Source organism: Exophiala xenobiotica (genome assembly GCF_000835505.1).
Source record: "Exophiala xenobiotica strain CBS 118157 unplaced genomic scaffold supercont1.4, whole genome shotgun sequence".
NCBI classification, from domain to species: domain Eukaryota; kingdom Fungi; phylum Ascomycota; class Eurotiomycetes; order Chaetothyriales; family Herpotrichiellaceae; genus Exophiala; species Exophiala xenobiotica.
Window position 1 is genome coordinate 3997285 of NW_013562491.1, and position 23452 is coordinate 4020736.

At 51.6% G+C, this 23452-nt stretch overlaps 10 protein-coding genes across 11 annotated transcripts; 5 read left to right on the forward strand and 5 right to left on the reverse strand.

Moving 5' to 3' along the window:
* Window positions 1-41: 41 nt before the first annotated feature.
* PV05_07668 (uncharacterized protein) lies at window positions 42-1765 on the forward strand. The gene is made up of 2 exons (XM_013460514.1): window positions 42-565; window positions 618-1765. The coding sequence occupies exons 1-2, from the start codon at window positions 114-116 to the stop codon at window positions 1582-1584; spliced, it is 1419 nt and encodes a 472-aa protein (XP_013315968.1). The 5' UTR covers window positions 42-113; the 3' UTR covers window positions 1585-1765.
* On the reverse strand, window positions 1716-3519 carry PV05_07669 (uncharacterized protein). Its single transcript, XM_013460515.1, has one exon. It carries the CDS (start codon window positions 3353-3355, stop codon window positions 2054-2056), a length of 1302 nt encoding a protein of 433 aa, XP_013315969.1. The 5' UTR covers window positions 3356-3519; the 3' UTR covers window positions 1716-2053.
* Window positions 3520-4293: 774 nt separating this feature from the next.
* Window positions 4294-4684, forward strand: PV05_07670 (60S ribosomal protein L37a; the record flags this gene model as incomplete). The annotated part of the gene is made up of 3 exons (XM_013460516.1): window positions 4294-4312; window positions 4363-4558; window positions 4621-4684. 3 exons carry the CDS (start codon window positions 4294-4296, stop codon window positions 4682-4684), a joined length of 279 nt encoding a protein of 92 aa, XP_013315970.1.
* A 961-nt stretch (window positions 4685-5645) lies between these two features.
* On the forward strand, window positions 5646-7643 carry PV05_07671 (uncharacterized protein; the record flags this gene model as incomplete). The annotated part of the gene is made up of 2 exons (XM_013460517.1): window positions 5646-5961; window positions 6013-7643. 2 exons carry the CDS (start codon window positions 5646-5648, stop codon window positions 7641-7643), a joined length of 1947 nt encoding a protein of 648 aa, XP_013315971.1.
* An 800-nt stretch (window positions 7644-8443) lies between these two features.
* PV05_07672 (uncharacterized protein) lies at window positions 8444-9861 on the reverse strand (the record flags this gene model as incomplete). Its single annotated transcript, XM_013460518.1, has 4 exons — window positions 8444-8853; window positions 8908-8936; window positions 8990-9147; window positions 9196-9861. 4 exons carry the CDS (start codon window positions 9859-9861, stop codon window positions 8444-8446), a joined length of 1263 nt encoding a protein of 420 aa, XP_013315972.1.
* Window positions 9862-10665: 804 nt separating this feature from the next.
* Window positions 10666-13604, reverse strand: PV05_07673 (uncharacterized protein). The gene is made up of 2 exons (XM_013460519.1): window positions 12517-13604; window positions 10666-12460 (listed from the first exon to the last, which is right to left on the reverse strand). Exons 1-2 carry the CDS (start codon window positions 13581-13583, stop codon window positions 10912-10914), a joined length of 2616 nt encoding a protein of 871 aa, XP_013315973.1. The 5' UTR covers window positions 13584-13604; the 3' UTR covers window positions 10666-10911.
* A 329-nt stretch (window positions 13605-13933) lies between these two features.
* On the reverse strand, window positions 13934-16009 carry PV05_07674. Of its 2 annotated transcripts, XM_013460521.1 has the most exons (4): window positions 15760-16009; window positions 15577-15706; window positions 14562-15526; window positions 13934-14466 (listed from the first exon to the last, which is right to left on the reverse strand). In XM_013460521.1, the coding sequence occupies exons 1-4, from the start codon at window positions 15927-15929 to the stop codon at window positions 14004-14006; spliced, it is 1728 nt and encodes a 575-aa protein (XP_013315975.1). In that variant the 5' UTR covers window positions 15930-16009; the 3' UTR covers window positions 13934-14003. The 2 variants fall into 2 exon arrangements, with proteins under 2 accessions (XP_013315975.1, XP_013315974.1); XM_013460520.1 differs by having other exon boundaries at window positions 13934-15526.
* Window positions 16010-16527: 518 nt separating this feature from the next.
* Window positions 16528-18701, forward strand: PV05_07675 (uncharacterized protein). The gene has a single exon (XM_013460522.1). The coding sequence runs from the start codon at window positions 17105-17107 to the stop codon at window positions 18587-18589; it is 1485 nt and encodes a 494-aa protein (XP_013315976.1). The 5' UTR covers window positions 16528-17104; the 3' UTR covers window positions 18590-18701.
* Window positions 18702-18716: 15 nt separating this feature from the next.
* Window positions 18717-20523, reverse strand: PV05_07676 (uncharacterized protein; the record flags this gene model as incomplete). Its single annotated transcript, XM_013460523.1, has 4 exons — window positions 18717-19333; window positions 19378-19661; window positions 19739-19954; window positions 20012-20523. The coding sequence occupies 4 exons, from the start codon at window positions 20521-20523 to the stop codon at window positions 18717-18719; spliced, it is 1629 nt and encodes a 542-aa protein (XP_013315977.1).
* A 755-nt stretch (window positions 20524-21278) lies between these two features.
* On the forward strand, window positions 21279-23210 carry PV05_07677 (uncharacterized protein; the record flags this gene model as incomplete). Its single annotated transcript, XM_013460524.1, has 4 exons — window positions 21279-21540; window positions 21594-21883; window positions 22302-22595; window positions 22644-23210. 4 exons carry the CDS (start codon window positions 21279-21281, stop codon window positions 23208-23210), a joined length of 1413 nt encoding a protein of 470 aa, XP_013315978.1.
* Window positions 23211-23452: the final 242 nt, after the last annotated feature.

Consider the following 23452-nt stretch of genomic DNA (forward strand, 5'->3'; position numbering starts at 1 on the left):
ATCGAACTCCAACCCCAGATTGCTACTCCAGCATTCTACGACCTAAACTCGCTGCGATCACAACGCTCATATCTTTCATTGTATTTTGTTGAGGCTGACGTACAGCAAGCATCATGTCTATAGGCTCGGATTCGCAGTCGAGCTCGCAGATTCTTTCCTCCTCGCATGCCTCCCTGAATCAACCTAGCAAGAGAACGTCATCGGATGTCTCCAAGATATACAAGCATGCTTCGCAGCTTTACCTGACCAGGAGACTGCTGGAAGCATATGAAGCCCTGCAGCCTATAGTCACTCCACCCGGGAAAGGAAGACCCGACGACAGCCCTGCCCAAGCACCCGTTGCGACCGCGACGACGAGCCAGCGCATCAAGATTTGGAGCTTGTATGTCACCCTGTTGAACTCCATCGTCGACCTTGGCTATGAAGAAGGAGGAGGTCTGTTCGGCCACAAAGAGTATCAGGAGATCGTTCGAAACGTCAGGAATGGCACGGTCTGGGAACAAGTGGTCAGAGACGGCTACCAGGGACGAGAAGGCTCAGTGGATGCCGAAGTCGTCTACAATTTGTGCGGACCCCTTGCTACTCTTGGTTAAAACAATTGAGGCTCACCTTTTTAGATCGAATCTTCTCCTTGCACAAGCTGCTAATCAGAAGCTCACCCAATCGCGTCTTGAAACCTACCTTTCCTCCTCACACCCCGATCTTGACCTCTCCACCCACCTCAATGATGCGCTGAGCAACGGTCGGCAAGCTGGCATGAACGGGACGAACACGCCAAAGGATCTTGCTTCGCGAATCAAAGTCTTGGAGCTCTTCACATTGCACGTCCTACCACGAAACGATGAATGGGAATATGCCAAGAGTTTCATTTCGAACAGTGACATTCTGGATGAGGAACGACGGGACGCCTTCCTGCAGACGTTACAAGAACTTCAAGAAGTGAGTGAGGGGCAGCAGGACATTGATGAAGCAGAGCAGGACGTTTTCGAGGACACGGAGGAAGACCTGCACCCACCCGAACCCACCCTTTCCGAACAGGGCCATACGCGCGAGCCCCATCTGTCAAGAACAGCGTCTAAGCACCAGAGGACGAGTAGCGAGGTGGACTACGGTATCGAAAAGGAACATCCGAATGGCACGCATGTGGCTCCCAAGCCAGAGGATAAAACCTCAACAGCGAAGCCATCAAAAGAAGCTGCAATGAGTAAACTTCCTTCACAACCAATACCCTCCACTACCTCACCACGCTCTCCACCTGTACCTTCATCTGTCAGCCGCAGCACACTGTCTCCTCCGGCGCAGACACCTCGAAGGCCTACCCGTAAATCCAAGGCATCGAATCAGAATACCATGCTTGCGCAGGCACGGCAGTTGTTCGTGACTCTTTCGAATCTGGCTCGCAACTTGGCCGGCACTATCTCGAAGAATCCAACGAGTCTTCTGAGATTCTTGCTGTTTATCTTGGCGTTCGTGATGGCTTTCAGTCAGAGGCAAGTGAGGGAAAGAGCCCGGAGAATGGCCAACACCAGCTGGGAGAAAGTCAGAGCTACCATTGGTATGGGTACAAAAGTCAGTTATATCTAAGGTCAGGCAGGTATGACTGGGAAGGACGCGGTGGAGTACGTTAGTGCAGCATCTTCTCATGTCATTCCAACACGTACAAGCGCAAAGGCGCGTTTTTGTAACGTTCATGTTTTTGCATATAGCGAAGTGAGCAGAATTATATCAATTCATCGGCCCTCCCAGTCATGTTCGAACCGAGCACACCACTATTGCCTAGGATCAATGTACTGTATCAGAATGGGCTGAGAAACCACGTGAGGACAAGGTAAAATAATTTCCGTCCTTGGAATCTACAGCAGCTCAAGTCATACAAGGAAAAGCCCAAAGCTCATTAGTCTTTACAACGCGCTCCCAGCACCAACTCTCGTCTTTGGTTCGTGTGGCAGAAAATATGCACACTCAGCAATCACTTCCATCAAGCTCGACCTATGAATCCCCCTGGCTTCAGAAATAGTACATGGTCGATCTAAAGGTGTCGGCAATTTCGATCTTACTTGCTTCCAACGTCACCGATCTGTTGTACCCCAATCTTTACGTTAGCCTTCTCTAGTCTGTCCAGATAGTCGTCACCCAAGCAAGATGGTGTCAAGAATCCAGCGCCATGGGACTTCTTGATATCCTCGTCCTTGCTCAACAACACCATAGCGGCCTCCGCCAACAGGATTGCCGTGAGCTGGTATATGCCACCCTCGAAGCGGAAGGTTGCCAGTGCTTTGCGTGGCTGCTTGGCAAGTTGCTCGGCGACAGCGATAGCACGTAATTCGAGCGCGTCACCCTTCGTGGACTCTTTGGTCGGCCCGGAACCTGGCTTGTAGGATGCAAACATCTTCATGATGGCGCGAGTCGGTGGGAATGCGAGGAACAAGGTCAGAAGGCTGAGGGCGAAGTGAATCAGCAGGCCAACCAAGGGGCTGCCGACGGCCATGTATTCCTCGTAGGTGAAGTTGAACCCATAGAAGTAAGGGGTCAGGCCAGCGGAGCGGTGGACGATGGCTACGTTAGGTTTGGCGGTGATGGACGTGGCCAGATTGCCCAGACGGGGATATGCCCATACACCAGTCAACTTCTGCAACCCGGTGCGTATGTAAGTGTTTGGCTCCGGGTTCGGCGGATACAGGGTGTCTTTTGTGTAGGGCTTCAGACGAGAGGGAGACAGACAGAACGGATCCATGCACTGCTTTATGTCTTTGGCGGAATAGTGGTCCATGAGTCCCAGGCCGGTAGCCAAAGTCCCGCCACTGGGACCGGACGACTTCAGCTCATGCACAGAAGCAACGATGTCCATGACACCGCAGTCCCAGACCTTGCGGACCAAGCGCGTTGCGACGTAGGCGATCAGATCTGAAGGGGCGGATTCAACGCCGCACTCGGGGATGATGATGGCACCGCTCTTCTTTGCAGTGGTTTCGTACTTGGTGATGATTTCTCTGACCCAGGGAGTCTCACCAGTGACATCGACATAGTGGGTACCAGTTTGAGCACATGCCTCGACCACAGGAGTTGAGTAAAGATGGTAAGGTCCGACAGTATTGAGGAGGACTCTGGTTCTCTTGGCGAGCGTGGTCATTTCAGGGGCGGTGAGATTGGCGACCGTGATGACATCGGGAGCAGAGCGCGACGAATTGAGAGACTTCAAGTCGTTGACCAGAGACTGTAGTTTGGATTGATTGCGCCCGGCGATGGCCCATTTGATGTTTGTCGGGAGGCTGGACGTGATGTATTCAGCGGTCAATTTGCCAGTGTAGCCAGTCGCGCCCAGGAGGACGAGGTCGTATTGACGTTTGGCTGCCATTGTGCGGGAACGGGGTGTTGACGGTGCTCACGAAGTGAAGCTCGGTGCCGCTGAAGAAGGAGCAATGAATACAAAGAAGAAAGAGAATATAGATTTGCTACACGGAATGGAATCGATTGATAGGGCTTGTCAGCAATTGATATGAATTCGTTTGACGATCGAAGGAAAAGGTGTCTTTCTTGGGATGAGAAAAAGAGATCCACGCGCTGCACTAGCAACGCGAGAGCTGAAGCAGCCGACAAGCCTGTTGGCCCTGAGACTTGCATCCTTTGCTCATGGTCTAATTGGACTGTCAGCTGAAGCCTAAAGTGGCTCGCCGATGCTAGGTCAGTAGGATGCGGAGTGCGCCCCTCAGAGTGCCTTTTTGGTGGGCGCTCTGGGCGCTGTAGCTCAGATCAGGCCTCTCACAGCCTCGGCGGAGGATTATTTTTGGTACCAACGATTCTCCGGAAGACGCTGCAGTCAACTTCCACCTCTCAGGGGGGTCCGAAGCCCATCAGCACACTTTCAGGAGGCATGATTGCCGAACATGTGCACCTGGGGTGGCATGATGCGTGGCTTGACTTCGGCTCGTGCTATGCTGATATCAACACTCAATCATCGTGTCTCGAACAGTCAGCAGAAAAAAAGCAGTACTTTGGTAGATACGCTACCTCTCACACGTCGGGCTCCTACGCATTTAACTGGCATGCTGTGGTACTTTGTGCTGCGCCTCGTACGGAGTACTCGACGCGTATCAGGTCGCCTCGTCGATTCTCTTGGATGATGACTAAGTGAAATTAATGTAGAGGGCACGTGACCGACTCCCGCCATCATGCCAAGACGCTAATTACCTCTTGCACACTTTCGAGGTTTGCAGCAACTGCGGTCGACATCAAATTGTTGTCGACGATACTCATTTTCCTTCCTACCTCAATTCTTCGTCCACTCTCTTCAAAATGACGAAGCGCACAAAGAGTCCGTCTCCTCTGGTCCAGATCTGCGAGAACCATGCTGACAATATACAGAGGTCGGCGTGACCGGCAAGTACGGCACTCGTTATGGTGCATCCCTCCGAAAACAAGTCAAGAAGATGGAAATCACCCAGCACGCCCGATACATCTGCACTTTCTGCGGCAAGAACTCGGTCAAGCGACATTCGGTCGGAATCTGGAACTGCAAGAGCTGCAAGAAGACGATCGCCGGAGGCGCGTGGACTGTTTCGTAAGTCAAGAAAAGAAACATGGCAGCACGGCTCCTGGAATCCTAACAATGTCCTCCTACAGTACCCCAGCTGCTGCTGCCACGAGATCGACCATTCGACGATTGAGAGAAATTGCGGAGGTGTAAAAGCATGTTTCAAGCATGGGAATGGAGTTGTTCTATCCGAGAAGACAAGGCTTTTTATGATCTGAAATAGCACGACCGGAAGATTCGCATGGGATCGGTCACATCGCGCAGGACACTCAGCTTCGTCACTGCGAAGGCTCTCACTGTCATGGCAGAACCGAATCGATAGACCTAAATCGAATCATCGAATGAAAGAACCAGCCTCCTTTCGTCTTCGATTCCTCCTTCGCTTCTTCATGACCCATGCCCTCACTTCGAGATTACGCTATCGATTGCGTGTCATCCATGTCATGCATTTCCATAGATATGAGATCGGCGAGCATACTCACCTTGGATCGGTAACCTCTTTATTGACCAGCCAAGGTCAAGTGAGAAGCAGAGCGCATGTTCCCTGATCATAGCGGCCGTCATGATCTGTTCCATCACTTTCAGACGAGGCATTGCGCTTGCTGGGAACCCGACTGGATCTCGGGCTATTAGCCTCGGTTGACGATTCACCGCTATTTGAATCCCAAATTCCTACATTTCATAGCCGCTCATCTGCTGTGTGCAAAGTGGATGCCGCAAAACCGAAAAGGTTTGTTCCACCCTTTTGTCCTTCATCTTTGACCTTTATGCTATCAGAATCTAGGCAGAAGGCCGGCTCTCAAAGGTCCTCATCTCAGGTCCTCAACGAGATCATACGGCAGGGCACAAATGACCCAATTGGTCACACCCAGCTCTAAGCTCCTCCTGTTCCAACCAAGTCCAGGCGGCAGTCCGTCACGTGGAGACAGAGGGGGTTTCGGACTCGGTTCAGTTGCCCCGTTCTGACGTTCTCTTAAATCGTCCTTCGGGTTGCACCCACTCTTCCTCTTCTCTTTCCACCGAGCATCATCAACGCTCGCCGATGATCTTTATTTCTCCTCATGAGTCTCCCATCGCCTGCATCGTGCTCAAACTTACCCGACAAAATCTCTGAATGTCGGACACTTGTATCGTCTGCTTAGGAGACTTGAGCAGTGGCAATGGTGATGTCGCAGCACTTCCTACGACCCTTGCCAAGTCTCCCCGGCATGATGCTGCCTCCGCCACGATTTCGCAGAAGTCCCACCCAGAACAAATCAACAAAGCCACCAACACCACGGAAGAAGTGTCTGATGAGTTGATTGCTCATCTTCGACCTTGCGGTCATTATCTGCACAATGAATGCCTGACACCCTGGGTGGAAAGGGCCAACAGCTGCCCGATTTGCCGCGCAAGTTTCAACTTGGTCGAACTCATGCATACCATAAACGGTGAGCCAGTGCCACCTCCTCATCCTAATACCATGTGCTGACTCCACACAGGCGATGTGATCTCCTCATATCCTGTCGAAGACCGCACTCAGATCGCTGAGCTAGATCCTTCCGTATTCTTTGAGTTCGTCGACGAGGAGGACGAGGATCAAGCATGCCAGGCCTGTGGTGAAGATGATAACGAAGATGTGCTCATGTATTGTGATGGTTGTCAAAAGCTTTGGCATACATATTGCGTTGATCTCCAAGAGGTGCCTTACGGACACTGGTTCTGTGACAACTGTCGAGCGCAGCGCGAGGTCGATCCCCGCCAACAGCGCCTTCCGCGGTCTGGTCGCGTTGGTCGCAGACGTACTCGAGGCCAGCAGCGCAGACAACGTGGCTACGACTCTAGCTGGAACGAAGTATGGCAGACTGTCTGGTCACGCATCAACCTCGATCTCGATTTCCCGTATGAGGATGACGAGTCATCGGCGTCATATTTGAGACGACATCGCCAGCACAGCCAGGCAAACAGGCAGGCCCACGATGCTTGGCGACGCCGCATGCAAGTTGCTCAGCTTCAGGGGGCTGGAAGTCGTTTTAGGGAGATGGAGCCAGCTCTTCCTAGTAGTCCTGGGGGAGAATCCACCCCAAGGATTCGAAGACTCGGAGCTTCACCACGTCCACCGGCCGAGAATCCCGAAGAGCTTATGGCATGGCATGCTTTTGAGCAAGCGCAGGCGTCACCCAGTGAGGCTGGGTCTTCGAAGAAGAGGAAAAGAAGATCTCGGTCTGCTTCTCCAAAAGAGTCAGAAGATAGCGCTGCTCCAGTCATCAAGCGACGACGACCAAGCGCATCGGCTCGCACCATCTCTGAGCTTGGTGCGTCTTCGACCCGCAACCCTCGACCTCGAGAGTCTTCACGCCTGGCTAGTCCAATACCTCGAAGACAGCCGATTATAGACCCAGCCGCACCCAGTTTCCTTCAGTCATTGCTGCAAGAGGTCGAAGAGTCCGGCTCGAGTTCACACAACATTCACCTCCACCGACCTTCGCCTCGTCCTGCAGCCTCTCCTCCCGCAGAGCAGAACTCACCGCAGCCTTCGTCCCCACTTCTGTCGCCATCGCCCTCCAATCACTCCTCACCTCGAGCAATGTCGGCCACTCCGCCGCCTCATACTGCCTTGAGGCCGAGCTCACCTACTGGTCTTACTTCACGCATCGAGCCTGTCTTTCCCCCAACAGAATATTCTCCCTTACGGCCGAATTCTCCAGAATCGAATCATTCCAAGCCTGAACCACACGGTCATCGACCCACAGCCGCCCTGAAGACAACCCCTTCCTCTTCTCTCACCCTAGTACAACCAAAACCCAGAAGCCGAGTACCGCGCATCCTTGAAGCCGGCTCGACGTCGAATGCTCAACCGCGATCGACAGATGCTTCTCCAACTCGAGCAGGTATGTCCCTGTCTGCGAAAGAAGATGTGCAGAAGCTAGTCGCGACTGCCCTCAAGCCACATTACCATGATCAGATCATTACGAAAGATGAGTACACCATAATCAACCGCGACGTTTCCCGGATGCTGTACGATAAGATCGGTGACTTTGAGGCGTTAGACGTGGACGGAAAGGCCAAATGGGAAAAGGTCGCCGGCGCCGAGGTACAAAAAGCCGTCAGTGCACTCAAAGCTCAAGGGTGATCTGATTGGTGTCTGCACTGTTTTGGCACGAAGAGCGTGATTCAGCGTTTTATGACGAACTTACGACTTTATGACATGGACGACGGACGTTTGGAAGAACGGGCACGGAGGCACTGGTCTGAGAAGCGATGACCTTCAAGATATTGCTACCAATCCTTGGTGACCTTAAGCGATGGCGAAGGAGGTTTTCTTCCAGCATTGCAGGAACGGCGTGTGTCAAGGATATAAGACGGATTGTCTGTACAATCACGGAGTTTGGAGGGCCTGGCTGGCGTGTCCTATCGAAGGAAGACCAATATCGCCATGCAATGTACGAGTATCGATGAGTCCCATTTGCTTCTTCTAGTGGCAAGCCCTAAATAAACTGGGTTCACGCCTTGTGCTATCAACACGCTCATGTTGACTTTCATACGGATCTGAGCTCTATCGTGGATTTTGCTACTTCGCCTTGCATACTCGTAGTTCGGATGTCAGCACGTTGAAGAGTTGCCTTCATACCAGGGACTTCACTCCTTGGTCTTCAGCCTGTAGTAGTAGGTGTCGATATTCTTGGTGAAGATATCCGATCCCAAAAATTGATCCGTACGGGAGACGATCGGAGACCGTCGTCTCACGATTGCTGTCATTCTTCGAGCCGGCCAGGCCGCGCACTACGACAAGTTCCATAAAGGACTCTTTTTGTGCCGGTGCGAGCGGAATATCCACGGCACGCGTACCATTGTCCCCAGAGGATTCTTCCTCTTCCGGTCTGGTAGATCGTGCTACTGCAAAAGACACAGAGCCAGTGGACGGTCCCCAGCTCACGTACAGTCTAGGTCCTTCGGCAAGCGAACAGTCTCCTGGACAGGTTTGTGGATGCGCAAGCACCACAGGAAACAGTCTTCGAGCGGGAGGAAGTTGAGCATGAACTCGTTGTGCCTGTGTGCCAGAAGACAGATGGTGGCTCCCGCAACGGCATCCATGATGAAGTGGTTTGCTGTCGCAACAATCACAGTCAGGATCAAGGCCGGATAGAGGAATCCCAATACTTGGCACATCAGCTTGGCCAAAGAAGGAGTCCTGAAGGTGACTGTGAATGCCTCGAAGCCGGGTTTAGAGAATGGCAGTGGCAACGAGAGTCGGTAGGAACGACCGGGATGAGCTATCGGTAGCTGCATGACCGTAAGGCCGACTAAAAGCGAATAGCCGAAGTGGAGGGATGGCATTGCCGCTGCTTGTTGTCAGTCTCGTCTTGAGCGTCGGGAAACCCCTTGCGACGACATACCCAGTTGATTTGTCCAGCGTCTTGTGTTGCTGCCAGAGGTTAGCTGTCTCATGTTCGAAGCAGTCCTGTTCAAAATACTTACAACACAGACAGCGCCCCGTTGCTCCCATGCACGGTGTCCACAAAGCCATAACTTCGCGACGATTCGGCAGTTGCTCCCGCTGCTTCCGAATCGCCAAGCAGTCGCGGCGGCATGCAGGGCCAAGTTGAAAATACGCAGAAAGCAAGGAGGTTGCAAATCTGTTCATCAGGTTATTGAGTTGCTCAGGGACTGATCGCTTGACTCACAGCAAGAGTCCTCCGTTTGGACTCATAGAGGTAAGGCCCCGAGACGGGGTCGCTCCAAGTGGCGTGGGCTCGATTGCGAGTGATGGCGAACCAGTAGAGACCGACCAAGAATGTGATCGTTGCCGGAAGATGGACAAAGGAATAGATCCTGTTGATCCAATACATGATTCCGGGATACTGCAGAAAGAATCGCTGGATGTCTGGCTCCCAGAACATATGCAGTTTCTCCTCCAATCGGATGACCTGCAGGGCGTGGTGACGGGCGACTTCGACTGTTGAACCATTGAGCCTCTCCGCTAACAAGGCTCTACCCATTTGATAGATGCCATAGATGAGTGCCCAGTATATGATCTCCACTATGAAGGGAAATCGGAGCAGTACCTTGCTGAGAAGCCGGGTTTGGAACACGCCAGTGTTTGGAGTGTCAATGACTTTGCAAAAACCGAGTAGTGAGATCTCACGTTGTCGCCAGCGGCCCTGTCGGTTCGAGATTGGTGGTTCGAAGTTGGCCATGGGACTGCCGACTACCGGTTTGTGCTCAACATCAGTGGAATCATTGCAATGGTTGTAGCGCCGGAAGGGAGTGGTGAAGTCTCTGTTGATCCATGCACCTAGGAAGATGATAGCAGTGCCCAAGGAGGGTTCTCCAAGACCGAGAAAACCCATCTCGACCACATAAATAAGGACTGTCCTGCACGTCGACCACGGATCATGCGCTTTGTGCGAGAGCGTGAGCCGGTCGATGTTCTGTTTGGCAGGGTTCTGGCTGTTTCCAGCCCTTGATCGCTGAAACGAGGGTTAGAGCCTCAAAAAGCTGGGGAGACGCTGCAGTGCACTGGGCCCGACGTATCAGTAGAGGAATGAGACAAAAGATCAGGGACGGGAAAGAACGGAAGGACATAAGAAAACAGGAGGCGAGATATATGGAGGACAAAACAACAATTCAGACGAGGCTGACCGCGGCCGCATTTCCCATGAGACTCCAGGTACAGAGCAGCTACCAGGCAACATGATGACGACTTGCTGAGTTCCGAGGATGGAGCCTCATGCAGCTTCATAGGTTCATTTAGAATAGCATCAGCATATTGCGAGCACAGAAATGAGGCGAGGGACGGTCCTAATGATCAAACGACATCATCTCATGGAGCCGGAATCGAGTTCCCATGCACACGACGAGGTCCACGTCTCAAGTGCGGACACGAAGCAAGTCCATTGTGCGTGTGATCAATTTCCTGATTCCGTAAAGTTGCGGATCCCATTCCCTCTGTATGATGGGGCAACGGTACCCGCGTGTGTCCGACTGGAGGTGGAGGCTTTGCACAAGGGGTGTTGTGAAAGTTGAAAGTAAGCTCGGAGTCTCGGTCGTCCGAAAGGGACGCCTGAGCAATGAATTTCTTATTGCAGAACAGCTTCCCCTTGTGCGATGAAGCCGATGGAATCTGGGCTCAACCCTATGCATTCCACGTAGTCGGCATGGTGGTGGGCATTTACATATTGCGGTTTACAAATATAGAACGGAATGGAATGGCTGTGAGGCTGCGGAGACTTTGAGCCTTCACGTGACCACATGACAGACTCGGTAGGTGGCCCGAGGGTTAAAGCGGCCGACACTGCCTACAAGCCTGACTTGCTGACTTGCCTGATATTCATACAGCGAGCACTGAGCGCACTCTCGACAAGCCCTTGTCCCTTGTTTCATTCAACACAGAATCAGACTCATCCAACACACCACTCTTGGTCGGCATCATATTTCACATCCACGTCCATGTCCAGCTCGCCTCCCGAGTGCCCTCCCCGACCTGTCATGTCTCCCTTCTCCGTCAGATCACCGTTGGGCAAGCTGTGCCGTCTCGAAGTTCGGAGCACCAAGACGAGGCAGATGAACGTGCCGTACATGATGCCGAACTTGTTGCAGCAGTCCGTGAGCAGCGCTCCTCGAACAAAAGCACAAGCCTCTGAAAACCCTTCCTCCAAGACAATCGACACCTGAGAACTCGGCCCTGGCGCTACTTTCTCCCACGAACCCTCCGGCAAGAGTGGGCTACCTCCGAAGTATGCTTGGAACTGCTGATGCGCATACTCCGTTATGCACCGATATCTTGTCTTGCCATGCTCCTCCATGAAGGTGAACTCTGGTGGTAAACTTTTCAAGAGCGGGTGAAAAGCGAAGCCAGGATATGACACCACCAGGCCAAGGTCGCCGATGCGAACTGAGGGTGCTCTCCTTCTGGGGGGATCCGAAGCCGAGTCACTATCGCTGTCTACACCCATCTGCATTCTGGGCATTCCGTGACAAGGTCCGGCAGTGTCAACCACTCTTGACAGCTCGGAGCCTTCGACAGACTTCAAAAACGTCCGCGGCGCCCATCGGTATCCTGTTGCATTCATCCTGGCAAGGTTGGCAAACAGTATCTTCGGTGAGATAACATCCTCAATGACCAACAAGAACGCAATCCACCTCCTGCTCTCATCGTCCTCATTCAATACCTGGCTCACATCTTCGTTCAACAATGCCGCAAGACAAATGGCTTCATCCGAAGAGTTGCTAGTTTCCCGGCTTTGGACTTCAGTAAGTATTTGAAGGAACAACTCTGCTTTCGTCTGCCTCGCTATCGGATTCGATATCAGACTCGGAGGGAGGACATTCATCGACAAAATCGTGGATGGGCAGGCGAAGAACTTGGCGTCGACGTCTATCTGTTTCTGCGGCTCTTTGTCCTCGATGAACCTGGTCATCAAACCAGAGTCAGGCGTTTCTGACGATTCGGCTTCTAGTAGCTCATCTGTAAGCAAGACAACCGATCGTGTCGGCTCCTGCAATTCGTCAAGCGGAGCAATGTCATCATGCAAAAGCTGGATAAACACCTTGTCGTTTACAGCAGCTTCCTGCAAAGTCCACAGTCTGCCGCACCAAGGCGACACGGCGACACGTGCTGTAAGCTCTTCTACAGGCGCATAGCGGTCGGCCTGGGAATTCAATTCAGCGTCCTTTACCAGGACGGCGGTCGCTGTCTCGAACACTGCGCGCATGTCCTGGATTGCCATTTTCCTTGTTTCATGGTTGCTGACAGGCACACAAAGGGTATCCATCCAGAAGTACAGTCGGTCGAGGTGTCTAGCTGCGCGCATGTACACACCTTCAGGGAAGAAATCTTCAAAGTACTCTGGGTTCGCCGTGATCATGTGCTGCAGTTTCGTTCGGAGCCCTTTCAGCTGACAAATTGGTAGAGTATTCTCTTTGATGTTTCCTAAGCCGTCCGACCAGCTATTCCTCGTCAGCATTGTTTCCTCGGTGATTATCGAGATGTGGGAAGGACGTACACATGTGAGATCGCGATATAAGGAGTGTCTGGCTCGCACGCGACGACTTGAAGGTCTAAGGACTCGTCCCACTTCCCGTTGGGCAGAATCCTTGCGCATCGAGCTGATATCAAGGGAATATCTCCTCGTTCAATGATGGCATCGAGCTTGTCGATATCTGGACCGATGAAACCTCCACACCTGCAGCTCATGCGCTTTGTGAACATCCTGGGAACCTGAGCATGCAGGAAGGACATCTCTCGCGGACAATGCGGAGTGACATATACATCCTCCAGCACGTCGTTGGCCGCGCAGCGCTTCTGCGTACAGAGCGAATGATCTTTGATGGCCATTGGAGGACCGAGGAGTTTGAAATAGTACATGGTCAACACATTGTCATGCCGTCTCCACAGTTTCGTGACCTGGCCTGTACACCATCCCTCTTCGACCATCCGTGACGAAAGCCATGGACATTGAGGCACTTTCAACTTCTTTGGTGGATCATAAATCACCATGTGAAAGTACTGAACTGTGGCCAGCAGAATGGTAATTGATAATTCGACTTCGCCCGGAAGACAACTGCGCAAAGTGGTCGCTGCGGAAGTGTTAAGAGCAGCTTCTAGATGTTGGTTGAACGCCTCAATCACTTCAGCGACGATGGTGTAATTGTGCCTGATCTTGTCTTCGTGGTCCATCTTCACCGCCACAGGCTGATATTTCTCCTTGTCGTACCATTGCTGCAACCTTTGACCGAGTGGTCTCGTCGTGACGAATGGCCTTTTCCTCTGCCTCCTGACCAGTTTCGAGGTATATCGAACGAACTCTCCCTTGTCGAACGGGTTCCCACAGACTTGAAATATGGAAGCTAGTAATCCAAAGAAGAGCCATTCTTGCAGAAAAGCCGCCGTCTCAGCACTGTCCTTGTTCTCAAAGTCGGCTTCCAGCAGTCTTTCTAGTTTCCGGCCATGTCGCGCTGGAAAGTCCCGGAACGCTCCCGACTCGTGCTTGACGTTGAATGTGGGACTCTCACTCAACCACGGTACGCGAATAATCCTGAAGGGATGCTCGGGCGTAGGTATATGATCCATAAAGATTCAGACGAGATCATGGCGATGTAGAAGTAGCAATGGAATGGACGAGGCATTTCATCTTCGTTTTGTAGAGCGAGAGGGCTCGGTGTGCCCTCGATGGGATTTTGCGGAGGAAGTATGAGACAATCAGACCACCCACACAGATACCCCATGAAAGATTGGCGTTCGCTTCCTTAGCCAGTGGCATGCTGGTCTCGCCAGAAAAGGTACCATCTTAATGTGTATAATTGCCTTTATTGAGTTTGGTACCTAGCGAGCGAGATAATCGGGCATGATACTTTGTACACTTGCTTGCTCATTGCTCGTGGACCAACAAGGGAACAAGCATGACCAAAACGGACTATCAAAGCTTTTCCTTCTGAGTATAGGGATATACTTCTCATGTATTCAATAACATACTCTTACAACTACATTTCTTCAAACGTTGTGTCTAGCATACTCGTCCTGCTGGACATGCTTGTTGTTGTCTCCTGCGAGATCGTTGCGCTCTGTCTCACCACTGTAAACCCCTCTTTCTGTCGCGGGTACATCTCCAGTGCCTGCCTCTCTCTGGATCCTGGCCATCTCGGCAGCCGACGGTGGAACCCATTTGGCACTCTTTCTCGGGTTAACGTGTTCAATATACATGGTGTCAATCTCCTCCAACGTCCGACCTTGTCCTTCCACTACAAAGAAGTACACAAGAAGACCTGCTGTTACGTTGCAAGCGGCGAAGACGTAGCCATATCTGAAGTCGATGGCCCCAGTGATGAAAGGCGTAAAGAAGGCGATGAGGAAGTTCCAGGTCCAGTTGCTGGCCGTGGCAATTGACATGGCCTTGGCTCGATACTTTGAGGGATAAATTTCGGCTTGGATCGTCCACACCATCGGACCCCAAGTCCTGTAGATTATTAGCCAAATGTACCAGTAAAGACAGTAGCAGAACGTAATCCTTGCGCTAGGGCAGCACTATCTTCTGAAAAGGAGAACACTTACGTTGCATAGCCGAGGATGAAAAGACATGCGAAGACAATCAGAGCCACTCCCGCCGAAGGGGTCCGGGATGGGTCATTAAGGTCCAGAACAAAGTGGCCAACCGAGGCAAAGATCATGAAGCACACGAACATCCAGATGGATCCCGCGACGAGAGACTTTCTGCGACCGTAATGCTCGACCAGGTACAGACCAATGAAGGTAACGCCGAAGTTGATGCCGTTCAAGATCATCTGCGTGACGAAGGAACTGATTTGCACAGACTGGAAAATGGTGGTGCCGTAGTAGAAGAAGTAATTGGCGCCGGTCAGCTGCTGGAACATTTGCAACATGATTCCGAGCCATATGCGGTAGCCCATACGTGGTGCTCTGCACATGACCACGAACTCCGAGATAGGATTGCCCTTGGTTTGGACTTCTGCCCGGAGCTTGTTCCCGATCTCTTCCATCTGCACGTGGATACTGTAGTGGTGAGCAGGCGCGCCATAGACCTTCATCAAAGTCTGTTTTGCTTGTTCAACTCGTCCGTGTCGATAGTCAAACCGTGGCGTCTCCGGGAAGAGCAGGATGCCGACTCCGAGCATAATGGTCCAGATCCAGCCGAGACCGATGACGATGCGCCACGACGCAGAACTGGATCGTTGGTGGGTATAGGTTCCGTAGTTGAAGCATGCTGCCAAGAAGATCCCCAGGGTGATGAACAGTTGGTAAGTACACACCAAAGCTCCTCGAATCCACGGGGGAGCAGTTTCGGCCTGATACATTGGCACAAGCAAGCTCAAAGCACCGACTCCGAAGCCGGCAACAAGACGGCCGATCATCACCTGATACCACGCCGTAGAAGCAGCGATTTGGATGATGAAACCAACTGCTACGACCAGAGACCAGAAAGAAATTGACAAACGACGGCCAATGCGGTCAGCAATTGGAGCAGCGACCAAGGCGCCAATTAAGGTGCCAATCGACAACTACGAAGGTCAGCGAAGTCATGCCTTGCGGGGAGAAAGGGTTCACCTACCAAGGCGACGATCAAGCCGGACCTGACATTGCTGAAATATGGTGTACCGTCGGCCTTGCGCTGGCCAAAGCGATCCAGGAAATCGGGCATCTCAAGAAAGCCAGAAATCTGACCGGTGTCGTACCCGAATCTGAATAGATTGTATCAGCACTGCCATCTGGGGTTGAGAGCATATCTGCTTACATCAAGCCGCCCATCGAGACAAGGACACCCATCAAGAAGGATCGCCATGTTAGTCGTGGAAGAGGTGAATAGTCAAGCGAGGCGAGAGAAGATCTGGTGTCGGTGCCCTTCTCAGAATTGGGGTTATACTGGTCGAAGTGTACAGTCATGGACGAGGTTTGAGGAGCCATGGTGAATTGGTCCTGGCAGTAGCCGTTGCTTGTCGTTCAAGTCCAATGTGAGCAGAGTGAAATGTCCTACGACCTGGCGCCAAAAGAAGTATGGAGGCATGTTATAGGTATGTGAGGTATCCAGGATCGTGGGCACCGTGGGCCATAATGACGCACGCGTCGCCAGATACGTCACTGTCAACCATGAACCGCTAAAATTGTAGATCCGGCAGCTAGCCATATAGAGGTAGTAGTGCCGGGATAAAGCCAGCATTGAACCAATGATGGGTCGTGTGGCTGCTTTTTATGTCTTCGTCTTGGCTTAATGGGCGCCGAGAAAAGCTTGGCTGGTCTTGGCCAATGAACAAACGCAATCTATCTCGGAAGTAACGCTGGACGAGGCTGTGGGCGTCTAGTATGATTGCTAAGGATCGCACGGATTCGGTACGCTCGGCACGTCTAGTACAATAGTAGTTAGCCAAATGCTAATCTACCACACTGATGACCTCATGGACTTTTTATTGTGGCAGTCACGAGGTCGATAAACAAGCGAGCCAAGATCCATTCCACCCGCGTGGACAAGTAACTCATTTTTCTTGTTCGATAACTCGTATCATTTCATAGGAGAAGGCTCGGAACTTCGGTAGACACGGGAGTTTCAGCTTAACTCCATGATGTTCCTCTAATCCATGAAGCTCCTGTGCCTTTTTTATGTACGAGGTACGAAAATCCGAAGCAGCTCCGGCTCTTTCGAACTCACATGCTCCACGACCGCCGATAGCGTTGCTGAATGAGCAAATGAAGTGAGCAAATGGTCTATGCCTTTCTCCAGGAAGGCACCCACGAAAGGCAACGATAGTAAACGCCACAATCACGTGGCGGGCTGAGGTAAAAGGAGTACTGTAAGCATTCAACGAGTCAACATGACCCGTGTCCCGTATTTGCGAGACTCAGGAAAATCTGGACGCTGGTCTGGCCAGCCCATACCTTCTTCTCATGAGATGGAGAGCTTGCAGCTCGGCGTGATGCATGGACTGCCTGCAAGGGGGCTGCTGATACAGTCAAGGGATGGATCGGCTGGAATGCCACCTGTGGCATATTGATTGTTTACAAACATGCGCAGTCTACGATTCTTCATAATTTGACATCCTTGAAGAGCTTCACTTCGACGACGATTTTTTACCTTGGTCATAAACATGATCTATCACGGAGGTAATACCGATTTCCCCAGCAATCCCGACTCCCACATCCCATTGGAAGCAAGAGAATTCGTGAAAGCCGAGTCCTGCAGCATTAACGATAGTCTAATCGACAACACTGAACCAGACGACGTTGAAGAGCGCCAACAGCAGACTGTACCGAAATGGCTGCGGTATAGGCCCTCCACTCACCACATCCAGTCTCAGCTGGCAGCAAGACTCCCTCGATTTTTGAAACCTGCAACCATCCGCACAAGCAAATCCCTCCCTCCAACCGCGTATCTTGATGCGGTTCGAGGTTATGCCGCCTGGGTAGTGTTTCTAGCCCACACCTATAAGGCTCTAGAATGGCGCTGGGTGAACGCCCCAATTTTATCGGTCATGATGAACGGAGAAGGCATGGTTGCGCTGTTCTTCGTCATCTCCGGCTACGTACTGAGCTACAGGCTTCTGATTCATACGCACAATCGCTCTTCGGGACAACTGCTGAATAGTCTCGCAAGCTCCACGTTCCGACGTGGCATCAGATTATATGGCTCGGCAACCGTGGCGCTGTTCATCGTGCTTGTCATGATGCGATTAGGTTGGTTCGACGAGAACGGCCTGCGTTTGCCCTCTTTGGTCGATCAGCTGGTGGACTGGACATGGACTTTGGTCGATTTCCTCAATCCCTTTGGCGATATTCGTGGATATAACCGACCCGATGGGGTGAACAACAAATATCTCCGCCCAATGTGGACTATCCCAGTCGAATTCCGGGGAAGTTTGATTCTGTTCATCTATGTCGCGGCTACCTGTAAGCTGCGTCCACGCACGAGGATGATCTTGACCTGGATATCAATCATTGCATGCTATGCCTGGCAAGTCCTGTTCGTGGCCGAGTTCCTCATGGGCATGTTCATTGCGGAAGTCGGACTGCTGCGGCACCCTGAACGTCTTTCAAGCTCGCGCGCCACTGCGTTCATCGATCTGCCGAGACTAAGTACGCAAAGCATGGTTTCCAAAATCACTTATACACTCCTCTTCGTTTTCAGTATCTTCCTGCTCGGTCAACCAGCCGGGACGAGCCTGGAGTTGCTTGGCGACTGGCCCTGGGCCTTTCTCAAGACCTGGATTCCGGCGTCTTATGGCCACTCTGACAGGCTTTACTGGTATCTTTCCATCGGCGCCTTTCTCACGATCTTGAGTCTGGAGATGCACCCAGCGCTTCAGACCCCCTTGAAGTATGGCTGGAGTCAATATGTCGGTGATTTGAGCTTCGGCATATACGCCCTGCATCCACCGATCGTTATCACAGTAATTCGCCAGTGGTACGAGCCTATGAGGGTCGAGACTTTTGGGGATGGACTACTGAGCCATGTGCCAGGAATCGTGCTCATCCATATGCTGGTTTTCTCCGCCGCCGATTATTTCAGCATGTTGGACAAAAGAGTCGTGAGGATGGGGAGGTGGATGCAGGAACAGTTGTTTGAGAGGTGGTAATAACGTGGCGGAGTCCACTCCATTCGCAAGACAGTTCGAAAATCTGGAGCTAAGTATATGGATTACTTCTTCCCGAAGAAATCAGTGGGCAGGCACTTTCAATAACTTGTTCAAGCTTGGTTGAGAATTAAGTAAATTGCTGCCAGAAACTCTCATCGAGAAAATCGCAGAAGAATGTTGTAGAGGGCATGGCAAAGTCGTCGTCTGTCGGTATAACCAGAGCGTCCGTAGGAGGGAGATCCGGCATTGCGTGAGAACTCATTGCTTGGGCCATGTACTTGGCTTCATGAGCGGCCTTTACGCGCCTCAGTTTGGCCGAGAAGGTCAAGAACAGCTGTGGTACCACTCGCGGCAGTTGGTTGTGTCCAATCTGAAATGACTGGCTTTCAGCTAATACTTTTGCGATGTCCAGTTGCCGCGCCAATGTATCCATGGTCCCGGAGAAGTTGATTGTCCTTCGAACGTGTTCCTGATCCCATCCTTCTGCCCTCAGGAGTGATAGCCTCGACAGGACAACAATGGCATGACCTAGTAGAGACCATACGCTCCAGGGGAGGTCGAACCATTGCGAAGGTGGAAGGGTGTAGGCTGTCTCAAAGCAGAGCTTCGTGGAGTTCAAGCAGGCGTAAAGTATATGGAGACGGGAAAAAGGGTACATCCCATATAGCGCGGGTTCAATGTCGTCGTTCAGCGCCGTCTGATATAAGAAGATTTCGATAGCGTAGTAATGAAGGAGCAGAACAGCTTTCACGTTAGCCTCGAAACTCGAAATGATTGACCCGGCTTACCGTTCTGGCGCCCCCCTTCTAGCAATGAGCTTCTCATCTGCAGTAGCTCCGACTCCAATGATTTGACGCACGCACCCAGCGGAGCGGAGCCGGAAGCAGGTGTCTCATGCCATACATCTTGAGTCAATGAGCGGGAGATCCTATCAGCCATGCCGTGGAGACGGGTCAAGTGAACGACATAGGTATCTGTTGGGTACTCCGCAGCTGCAGATATGGCTTGACAACATTCATCCACGTATTTCGAGTGTCGTATTGGGTAGATGTCTCGGACACACATTGAGGCTCTGGAAAGCAGGTAGTGAGTGTCAGCCTAACTTGAGAGAGGGCGAGTGGCCCCGGGTGACCCGTTCAAGGCACTTACATGGAAGTAACGAAAAAACAGCCAAGAAACGTTCTGCGTTCTTCGAGTGATCTTGTGGCGGACAAGCCTGGAACCGCAATTTTTGGGTTGCGCATAGCTAGAGCGGCAGGGACCGGTGGGACGACTCCTCTGTTGAGGCAAAGGTCCGTCGCCATCGCCATGATGAGATGGAGGAGATTGCCCACCTGCGAGCCGAGGTGGACATGCAGTTGATACCTGTTGGAAGCATTCAGTCAGCATCCTGACCATCGAGTACGGGATTGCCACACTTACCAACTCAAATAGACGAGGAGACACTGGAGGATATCGAGATTTCGTTCGCCCTGGATCAGCATTTTGTGGCTGATCAGTTCTCTCAGTTTCTTTGCAATTGCTGTTTGTCGTATCTGATCATGTCGGCAGCTGACCATCATGATGGCAAGCACAAGGAGAGGCTTCTCCTGCCTTAGCTCAATAAATGTCATACTTGGTAGAGTGACCACAAATGGCAAGAGCGGTTGCATTTCTCTGCGAAAAGTTTGCAGCATCATATCTGCTTCGCTGTCGCTCTTGACGAATAAATCGATCCATCCTGAAGGTGCAAAATCAGGTGGGTCGGAAGCAAGAAGAGAGTTCAATCCAGCTGTAACAAGTTCAGAAGCTGCAAGAAAGGTGCTTACACCGTTGCATCTCTCCTCAAGGTGTGGAATGTTAGATGACTTGGGTATTTTGCGTCGGTGAGCTCCAGGTGCTTGTCCGCTGCAACTCCGTTTCAGACGTTGACACCTTAAAGACGTCAGACTCATAACCACAGGTGTCAGCCGTAGCACAGGGTCATACCGATTGCACGTCTCTCGCCCAGCTTCGATTTCACACCTGACTTTGGCTCGGGCACACGGCAGGCAAGCCTTCGGGATACGGCCTCCGTCTGATTCATTTGGTGGAGTTAATGCGAACATGGCTCAATTCCGCTCTCATATATAAACGACAGACGTCCAATGGACTAATGCGAGGCCGATCGACTTAGGAGTACGTGCCGATGAATCTGAAGGTTCTCAAGATGCAAACAGCAGACTGTGAAACGAAACATCGAGTAGACGGAATTCCGATCTTACGAGTTCAAAAAGCCGCTATGCCTGTTAGACGATGATTGCCTCATCCACTCGCTCCAGTTAACCAATCAAGATCTGAGAATAGTTGCAGCCTTGCTCGGGAAGAGGAGACTGGCTGGCGGATGATGTTCCAAGAGTCCGTGGGATGCAATTCAGAGCCAATTTGATACCTTGTGTCCACAGACCTACACAGCAGCGGTCCCGTTCGTACCTCTGGCAATCACTTTAAATTCAACCGTGAACCTCGACACCCTCTGTGCCATGGTACATCAGGGATCTCGTGTCTTGCCTGTGCGAGCGCATAATACAGGTTGTTGTGTGTCGGCATCACCACTTTTTTTTGGTACCATATAACTTCGGGCAGCTCTGTGGGCTTACCGGACTCGCTGTTGTCATCCGTCTGCAATCTTCTTCAAGGCTATCGGGCATCTGTGCGGTATCGGTGCATGATGTCCATGAGAATGCACCGTCGATATAATGTGGTAGCAGCGCTGCTCCCAATCCTCTGGCTTGTGGCCGGGCATGGAGATGATGAGGCGCACAAAGCTGGGATGACTGAGGTGGACATGACTGAGAGTGTTGGGATCAAGAACACTACACACAACAGCCTGCATAACAAGGCAAGCTATGCAGCCTTATCGGAGCAGTCAACCATGATACTGGCACATGCCGTCGTCATGGTTATTGCCTGGGGGTTTCTTCTACCGATAGGTACGGTCCCAAGGGCCACCTATTGAGCGCAACTGTGGTACTAACAGTACTAGGGGTCATGTTCAGCATCGCCAGATCTCGCCTTACGCTCGCTGTGCATTCCATATTCTTTCTATTGAATGCCCTGGGTGTTCTTTTCGGGACAGTATACAACATCAATACGCCAGATTTGTATGAGAACAACGCACATCATGCCACTGGGTGGGTGGCCACATGTATCATATCGGTCCAGCTTCTGATCAGCTTGCTGTCCATCAATCCAGGACGAAAGAAGAAGACTCGTTTGTTGGTTGCCGAAAGAGAACCGTTCCTGCCGTTGCCAATGGCAAACATACCCATCAACGTTTGTCTCCCTATACCGACCATTGCGAAAGGCGCGACGTAGAGGCAGAGAATGAACGTCCATTGCTTCACAACACCCATAACATCTCGTCTACCGTTTCAAGGCGATTGAGTGAGGAATTCGGGAAGCCAGCATCCGAAGACACTGTTGACAACGAATCCGAAACATCATTGTCTCATTGTCCAAGGTCATTATGTAATAGCCACCTGTTCGGCTACTTCTCGACACGATTTGCAAGTCGACTGCCAACACTGTTATTCAAGATACTTGCAGTCTTGCGTCGGATCATCGATCGCACTATTCTCCCGCTCGGCTTCATTTGTTTGCTCACCGGAGGCGTCACGTACACAGGCATCTTTATAAGTTGCCGGGCTCAAGAGCTCCAGCTTCAGGGAGGATGCTGACCGAAAAACACTAGCGTGGCAATCACATCTTCAACGGCCTCGCCCATTTCATCAAGGGAGGAATCTTCTTCTGGTACGGACTGCTAACTTTGGGGCGTTGGATGGGCTGCTTCGCGGAGTATGGCTGGGCATGGAATGTCAGACCGTCCAACACTATCCCGTCGGCTGAGTTCGTTGAGTCATTTGTCATTTTCATATATGGATCGACAAATGTCTTCCTCGAACATTTGGCCGCTTGGGGCGCAACATGGACTGCGCAGGACCTGGAACATGTCTCAATATCAGTCATGTTTTTCGGTGGTGGCCTGGTAAGTGGATATTTGGTAGTATTCTTACCTGGGCTAAACATATGACAGTGCGGAATATTAATTGAGTCCAAGACCATTCGTAAATGGCTCACTACAACGATGGGTTCAATACCTATTGGTGAGCATGTTCGCAATTCCCAGGATCTGGAGCTGCGCACGCCCCCGAAGGTCTACAACTCCTCTATCAATCCAATCCCAGCATTGATAATCTTTCTACTGGGCATCATGATGTCTTCTCACCACCAAAGCTCCATGGTATCGACTGCAGTTCACAAGCAATGGGGCATGCTACTGGCGGGTTTCTCAGTCATGCGAATGGTCACCTACACCATAATGTACATCTCGCCACCTACCTCGATCTACCCAAGCCGCCCTCCATCCGAACTCGTTTCCTCGTTCTGCTTGATGTCAGGAGGCATTGTGTTTATGGCGAGCACCAAGGATATTGTCCTTTGGATGGAAGCCAAAAACCTGATGGCTATGTTCCTCTTTACCATCACTAGTGGTTTGACTGCTTTCATAATGGCGTACGAGATCCTCGTGATCTCCCTGAAAGGATGGGCAACACGACGAGAGATCCAAAGATCCTCCAAATCCAGGGTCTTTGGATCTTGAATTTGCTCAGCAACACTGCAAAGGTACCATCAAGCGTGCCTTAGTCATGGCGCCGGGAGACACCCGTACGAGTACATTGAGACAGGGTTCACTTCATTCCTGGCTGTGATGCCAAGACCAATATAGGGACAAAACGATAGAAGACTTTCATGAGGCGACGACAAGATTGCACATTTGGTAGCAGTGTGGTTTTCAGAAGACATGCATCTCTCCAGGAACATAGATGGTGTGCCATTAAGATA

Excerpts from the sequence above, each read along its gene's own strand:
- PV05_07674 (XM_013460521.1), bottom strand. The coding sequence starts at position 15,929 with ATGGCTCCTCAAACCTCGTCCATGACTGTACACTTCGACCAGTATAAC. Across the intron at positions 15,707-15,759 it reads GTCTCGATGGGCGGCTTGAT|ATTCGGGTACGACACCGGTC; the intron begins GTAAGCAGATAT and ends CAATCTATTCAG. Across the intron at positions 14,467-14,561 it reads TTCATCCTCGGCTATGCAAC|GACTTGGGGTCCGATGGTGT; the intron begins GTAAGTGTTCTC and ends AATAATCTACAG.
- PV05_07669 (XM_013460515.1), bottom strand. The coding sequence starts at position 3,355 with ATGGCAGCCAAACGTCAATACGACCTCGTCCTCCTGGGCGCGACTGGC.
- PV05_07668 (XM_013460514.1), top strand. The coding sequence starts at position 114 with ATGTCTATAGGCTCGGATTCGCAGTCGAGCTCGCAGATTCTTTCCTCC. Across the intron at positions 566-617 it reads GCCGAAGTCGTCTACAATTT|ATCGAATCTTCTCCTTGCAC; the intron begins GTGCGGACCCCT and ends TCACCTTTTTAG.
- PV05_07675 (XM_013460522.1), top strand. The coding sequence starts at position 17,105 with ATGATCTATCACGGAGGTAATACCGATTTCCCCAGCAATCCCGACTCC.
- PV05_07673 (XM_013460519.1), bottom strand. The coding sequence starts at position 13,583 with ATGGATCATATACCTACGCCCGAGCATCCCTTCAGGATTATTCGCGTA. Across the intron at positions 12,461-12,516 it reads TATATCGCGATCTCACATGT|CTGGTCGGACGGCTTAGGAA; the intron begins GTACGTCCTTCC and ends GACGAGGAATAG.